Genomic DNA, 7330 nt, shown 5'->3' on the forward strand with positions numbered 1-7330 from the left:
GCAGTGCTCAGGGCCCCAGCCTCCTGCCATCTCCTTTCTTTTTTTTTTTATCATTATGAATTTATTATTACTTGGGAAAATCCATCTATGAATAATCTGACCTCATCATGGAGTGGAGTTTTTCTTGGGTCTGGTCTTACCTCGGTTTGATGTTTTATGATGTCTAAGCAATTATGTTGCAACATCTCAAGGTCCTTCTCTCCTTTCCATAAGAAGCTGGCTGGGTTCAGCTGATGTGACATTCAAGTAATGTCTGTTCATGTTTTTTTTTTTTCTTTTTGATTTCACATAGTACTGATCCGAGGGTTGACTATTAAGGGCCCATTAAAAGTCAGTTTTGTTTGTTTTCCTCAACCAGTAAGTTAGTGGCAGCCACTGCTCGAACACATTTAGGTCAGTAGACACTGAGTTGGTTCTTTGTTTGGTGTTTTGAGATAAGGTCTTGCTATGTAGTTCAGGCTGGCCTCGAACTCACAGTGATCCTTCTGTCTCAGCCTCCCAAGTGCTGAGATCACAGGCATATACCACCGTGCCTGGCCATCTCCTTTCTGATCCCGCAAATGCATCCTGCCCCGGAGAATCCAAAGCCAGTTTCTACAGTGACACCTTCTGGCTATCTGAGAGCAGGGCTGATGGGAGGCTGAGACTGCTCTGTGCCCACAGTCAGGGAGCAGCCACTCTTTGCAGCACAGAGATCCGTCACCTCTGTGGCGCTACTCGGGTTTCCTATGCAGGCACTCCTCACTGGAGGCACATGCATGCCCTGGCTGGCTTCCCATAGACTGTCACCAAGGACCAAGCTTTACATTCGTTAGATTCTGGGGCGCTGCTGATCTTCTAGAGATTCATGACTTTGAGAGGTTGTATTTCCTGGAGTTGGGTCAAAAGCATAATCCCTGATAAATAAATATGTCTGTCCAGGAAATATTGACCAACTAATTTTTTTTTTTCTGAGAGCCAAATATATGCCAGCAATAATATTGCTATGAAGAAATACTGATTTTCTTTAATCTCATGTTTCCAGAAGGCTAGTCAGCAACCTGCGAGGGAGAAGACCCAGAGCTACCCTTGCTGAAAGACCAGCACCCATCCTGATGGAGGTTAAGACCTCATCCGTCTCTTCTTGTCTTCTGGGCAAGGTAAGCGCCATTACTTTCCAAGTTTTCTTGCTACTTGACTTTCAGTTTATCGGACATCTGAAAAACTGCTTCCGTCTCGGCATATGAAGTGTACCATCCTGAGAAGTAAGAAACAACTACAGTGATAATTTAATTACAAAGCCTAAAATTTAATTAGAGAAGTACGAGCCTTCCTCCTCTCCCTGTTAACGCAATTACCTTAATTGGTATTTTTGTAATTCTTAATTTAATCTCTTCCTCCAGTGAAATTAGGACAACCAAGATAATTGGAGCCCTCTGATTTCTGGCTTTCTTGCTCACAATCAGATACCTGAAGTTCAGCTCGGTTTCTGACCTGGAGCAGGACCTCTGGTGAAAAAGGATGTGACTAACACCTGGACCGATGGCGAAATGGGAAGATGGGAAAGTGGAGGAGACTCTTCTCTAGACAGTGAGGAACTCAGCCTGAGGAAACATGAAGAGCAATGAATCCAGGGGTTGGAAGTGACCCCCAGAGCCCCCAGCCTCCTTCTGTGCCCAATGTATTTGATTACAGCACTGTGCCTGAGGCAAGCCCACCTTGAGGGCCCTTCCCTCCTTCCCAGTGTTCCACTTCTGTCCCTCATTTTCCCATTTTCCAGCTTTCCTTGCTTCAGTTGTGCCTTCCTTTCCTTTCTCCCATTCTCCCTTCATTCCTCCATTCTTTCTGCTTTCCCCACCACTCATTTTCTATTCTGATTTTTTTTTTTTTTTTTGCAGAACTGGGGATTGAACTCAGGCCCTTGCGCTTGCCAGGGAAGCACTTATTCCACTGAGCCGTCTCCCCCACCCCTATTCTGATTTCTTGTCTCTTTGCCATAACTGTCCACTTCTACAGACATTAAAAGCAGCCAAGGCAGGAAAGTCACGCTTGAGAACCTAAGGGCACAGAGTCAGAGCCATCTGGGCCCCTCTCCAGCTTCTCCACGACACTGTCCTCCAGTCATCAAGGCCAAAGAACCCAGCCTCAGTGTCCCTGATCTGCCTCATATCCCAGCTGGGTGATTAATTTAAGACCCCTAGAGTGAGTCCTTTCCCTGCCCATTTTGACACTGTTTCCCCCAGCCCAGCGGCCCGGCCCACCTGCTCCATGAGGAGGGACAACGTGACCTGGGTGAGTGAGTTTGTCCTAATGGGGCTCTCGGATGACAGACAGACCCAGGCTGGGCTCTTTGTGCTCTTTGGGGCCACCTACCTGCTGACCCTGCTGGGCAATGGAATCATCCTCCTCTTGATCGCCAGGGACACGCGACTCCACCTGCCCATGTACTTCTTCCTCTGCCATCTTGCAATCGTGGACATCTGCTACACCTCCAGCGGGGTCCCCCAGATGTTAGTACACTTCCTCCTGGAGAAGAAGACCATCTCCTTCGCCCGATGTGGGGCCCAGCTCTTCTTCTCCCTGGCCCTCGGGGGAACCGAGTTTGTGCTGCTGGCTGCCATGGCCTACGACCGCTATGTGGCCGTCTGTCAGCCCCTGCATTACATGGTAGTGATGAGGCCCCGGCTCTGTGTGGCCCTGGCAAGTGTCCCTTGGTTTGTGGGCCTGGCTAACTCCTTTGTGGAGACAGCAGTCACCATGCGCCTGCCCACCTGTGGGCACAATGTGCTGAACCACGTGGCCTGTGAGACAATGGCACTGGTCAGGCTGGCCTGTGTAGATGTCAGCCTCAACCAGGTGGTCATCGTGGCCTCCAGTGTGGTGGTGCTGCTGCTGCCCTGCTGCCTGGTCACTCTGTCCTATGTGCACATTGTAGCCTCCATCATGAAGATCCGCTCAACCCAGGGACGCTGCAAAGCCTTTGAGACCTGCGCCTCTCACCTCACTGTGGTCTCCATGTCTTACGGGATGGCCCTCTTCATCTACCTGCAGCCCCGCTCCAGGGCCTCCGCTGAGCAGGACAAGGTGGTGGTGCTCTTCTATGCTGTGCTGACCCCCATGTTGAACCCGCTCATCTACAGCCTGCGGAACAAGGATGTGAAGGCAGCTGTGAGGCGGGTTTTGATGCGCAGCTCAGAATCAAAATGTTAGGTGGTGAATTTTATTTTATTTTATTTTTTATTTTATTTATTTATTTATTTATTTATTTTTACATTTATTTATTGTGTGTGTGTGTGGCCAGCTCAGCCCACCAGGGGGCGGGGCTGGCTGGCATGTGGTGCTGGGGATTGAACTGCAGTCCCTGTGCTTTGCTAAGCTTGTTCTAAGTAGGTGCTTTAGACCACTGAGCCATCTCTCCAGCCCCGGTGAATTTTAATAGAAAGAGCTCATCTCTAAAGACACTGGACCCTGGATTATGAACTGCAGGCACAGCACCCAGGAGGTTCTCTGGCTGGGCTTGTGAAGGTGTGTATGTGTAACTGCACACGGGGTGGGAAGACAGTCTACACTACTCTCTCTCAGTGTAGTAGAGACATGGAGCATGGGTCTACACCTTATCCCAAGAAAATGAATTTTATTGATGTAAAAAATGCATATGGCCTGCTACAAAGTTGAGTGAAATGTGTTCATTTTCCGTAATGAATTAAAAATAAAGAAATGGTTTATATGCAGATATGAATTACGTATGAAGTTACATTAGAATTCAAAGTAGTGTACATATTTTATAACAAAAAGGTCTATTTCCTCAAAAATCTGCAAATATACATTGAAATCACTGCCCTAGTCATGAGCTACAGGCTACGGGATGTGCTCTTCCCGGGGGACCCATCAGCCCTAGTGCAAACTCGCAGAGTCACATGGCCACACATGGTCACAGCGCCTCCTTTGGGTGGGGAGCTCACAGGGGCATCTGGGGCCAAGTCCTAGTCAGGGTCCCCATGGCCCTGCTGAGTATGGCTGACTGTGTGAGTCACAAGAACATCATTCCTCTTCCTTCCCTCTCCAGCTGGCAATCAGCAGGTCAGAGAGAAAGCCCAGGACCTCAAGGCAATGTCTTTTTTACACTGTAGACTCCCAGGAGATCCCCTTGTGCAAACTCAGGGATGCATCCAGAATCCACCCTCTTCTAGAAGGCCACACCACACACTGTCAAATGTGGACCAAAGTCTTCAGAGAGGAACGAGGCCTGGTTGTCCACTGGCAAAAACGTTGCTCTTGTCTAATATATCAACAAATGATTGAATTCTAGGTATCCTACACCATAAAGTAAACAAATGATAGTTTTATTCTGAGAAATGTTTAAAACAGCTTTTAAGAACCAGATTCAAGTATCTCTTACACAAATATCACAGATCTGTGATTTGTCTTGGCCACAAGAAAAAAATACCTAGATCAAAACATTTCAAACTTTTACTCTGTCTTTGGAGACAATGGTACAGTGTTGAAGAAGAAAGAGAAGCATTTTCTTGAATTTCTATCAATATTTTATTGAGATAAAATTCATGTAACATAAAACTTACACTTTGCCATATACAGATTATTGACATTTGCTAGATCCCCAGTGTGTGCTGCTTTGTACCTGCTAGCTTCAGAACATGTTTGTCCTGAAGGGCTCATCATCTGAGTGAGCATTCACATCCCCCAGCTCCCAACAACACAGATCTGCTTTCTGGCACCAGGGTTTGGTCAATATAGACACGTGCATGAAAGGAATAATGAGATAAGTGATCTTTTGTTTTCATTTAGCATAATGCTTTAGAAATGGCTCATGGTTTTATAGCGGAACCATATTAAATTGTATGTATCCACCACATATGTTTCTCCACTGATCAGATGATGAGCAAATGGATATTTTAGACTATTGTAGTGTTACTATAAATATTCATGTACAAAGTATTGCTTGAATACCTGTTTTCTGCATAGACACCTAAGAGTGAAATTATTGGGTCCTGTCTTATCTCTGAAAGACATGGGGGGAAGACTTAGGGAAAATCTCTGGGAAATATTTTGGGTCATGTTTCCTTGGGTAGGAGTCTAGAATCATCGGCAAAGGGCCAGCTAGATAGCTCTGCAAACTAAAGTGCCTGCCTCGGCAGAGCACAGCACCCCATATTCAGTGCCTGGTGTGCTGTACCAGCTCCATCCTGCTGCGCACTGAGATGGCAATTGAGACTGACCATGGTGGCACATGCTTCTAATCCCAGTGCTTAATAGGCTAACAACAGGAGAATCACTACAAGTCCAATCTGTGTAGTGATATTCTGTAGACTCTGTATCAAATACATTTTTTAAAAAATCAAAAGCATAAGCCACAGTAAAATGATTACATCAAACTGAAACATCTAACAAAAAGGAGATAATTTATAGAATGAAGTCACACTCCATGGATTAAGAGAAAATACTTTTAAACCATACTTGTGATGAAGAAGTACTATCCAAAATGAATAAAAAACAAAAGCAACAGAAAAATGATGCACTGCTTAGGCAGATGCAAGGACCGGGGTTCAATCCCCAGTGTGCCATGCTGGCCCTGCCCCCAGGGCACAGTGAGCCAGTGATTGAGACTGGTGGTGGTGTGCACCTGCAATCCCAGCATTTGAGAGGCTGAAAACAGAAGAATCACTACAAGTCAGTCCTATCTGTGGGATGAGGCCCTATAGACCCTGTACTAAATACGTTAAAAAAAGAAAAGTGATGGAAACCTTGAATGAATAAGATCAGAAAGAAATGCAATGCATGAGACAGTCTCAAAGATATATCCAGGAAATTTAAAAATTACATTGAAGTCTGGCAAAACTAAATTAAATGAAACTGAAGTTAGACTTTGAAACCTTGAAGACATCTGTCAGCTAGCAACCAGGAAAGAAAGATCTCTTGAAAATAACAAGGAACCAGGAAGTAATAATTCAACAGCTGCAAGATGATGCAAAGATGAACCACATAAGGCTGGTAGATATTGACACTCCTGGAGAGGGGGTGGGGAAAGAGATATATCTATGTATGTAAGCAGTAAGGTTTGGACAACTGTGTTGTGAATTTCTGCTGGTCTATGGAAAGGAGCAGTTAATCCTTAATTTCCTTTGTCAACTTTTTTTTCAATTCTTTTTTCTTTTTGTCTCTTCTTACTTTCTTGCATATTTTTTCTTTCTTCTTTCAATCTTGAATGCACATATCTGGTAATACGAACAACTAATTTGAAGACAGCGCTATGCAATACAATGAATACTGTGAAATTCATATTATTTTGTTTCGTGAAATTCTCTATCATTTGTAATTTTTCTGTTTGTAACTTTGAATTCTCTTTAAAAAATAAAATAAGAAATAAAAAATACTGATCGGTGTCTATGAAAAAGTAAGAGTCGATACAAATGACATAAAAAGGCTATTTGTAGAAGTAAGAACAGAAAACATAAGCACAAGTGAAAGAATCTGACATACATATGAGTAAGGCATATAGAACTTCATATAGAACTTCAATCAGCATCGATCAAAAGAGACCTATACTCAGACATATAATAATTAAGATCCAGAAATTCAGCACAAAAATAGCATATTAAAACCTGTTAGAAAAAGAAATAGATTACATATAAAGGAAAGCCCATCAAAATCAGCAAATTTCTCAACACACACCATCAAGAAGAACTTAGAATAAAGTATTTCAAGCCCTGCAAGGAAACAACTTCCAATCCAGATTGATGTACCCTGCAAAACTATCTTTCAAAGTTAATGGAGAAGTAAAATATTTCTATGACAAAGAACAACTAGAGAAATTCATGACCACCAAACTAATCATACCAAGAGACTAAATAGTATTCTAGAAAGAGATAAAAATGGCCATGATTCTAAAAAGAAAAAGAAAGCACCACATAAAACAAGTAATTAAACACAAGACAAAAGTAGGGAACCAACAACAGGGAAATAACATGACAAAGATAAACCAATACTAATCAGTTACAACCAACAATGTAAATGGCCTCAATTCACCAGTTACAAGAAATACACTGGCATAGAAGGACCTGCCAAATAGCTCAGTCAATTAAAGTGCCAGTCAGCTTAGGCAGACACAGGGACTGGACTTCAATCCCCACCTGCTGTGCCGGCCCCACCCCAGGGGTGCACAGAGCCAGAGACTGAAGCTGGATGTGGTGGCTATACCTGTAATTCCAATGCTTGGGAGGCTGAAAACAGGAGGATCACTATGAGTCTGATCTGTGTAGTGAGACCCTGTAGACTGTAGACCCTGTCGACCCTTTCCTAAATACATAAAAAAAGAAAGATACACTTGACAATT

General features: G+C 43.8%; 1 protein-coding gene across 1 annotated transcript; it reads left to right on the plus strand.

The window, feature by feature from the left end:
- Positions 1–2247: 2247 nt before the first annotated feature.
- On the plus strand, positions 2248–3189 carry LOC101569707 (olfactory receptor-like protein OLF3). Its single transcript, XM_004629101.1, has one exon. It carries the CDS (start codon positions 2248–2250, stop codon positions 3187–3189), a length of 942 nt encoding a protein of 313 aa, XP_004629158.1.
- Positions 3190–7330: the final 4141 nt, after the last annotated feature.

This window comes from Octodon degus, unplaced genomic scaffold, assembly GCF_000260255.1.
Source record: "Octodon degus isolate 3935 unplaced genomic scaffold, OctDeg1.0 scaffold00027, whole genome shotgun sequence".
NCBI classification, from domain to species: domain Eukaryota; kingdom Metazoa; phylum Chordata; class Mammalia; order Rodentia; family Octodontidae; genus Octodon; species Octodon degus.

Bases quoted from the DNA above. Each gene is read 5' to 3' on its own strand.
- LOC101569707 (XM_004629101.1), top strand. From the start codon at position 2,248: ATGAGGAGGGACAACGTGACCTGGGTGAGTGAGTTTGTCCTAATGGGG.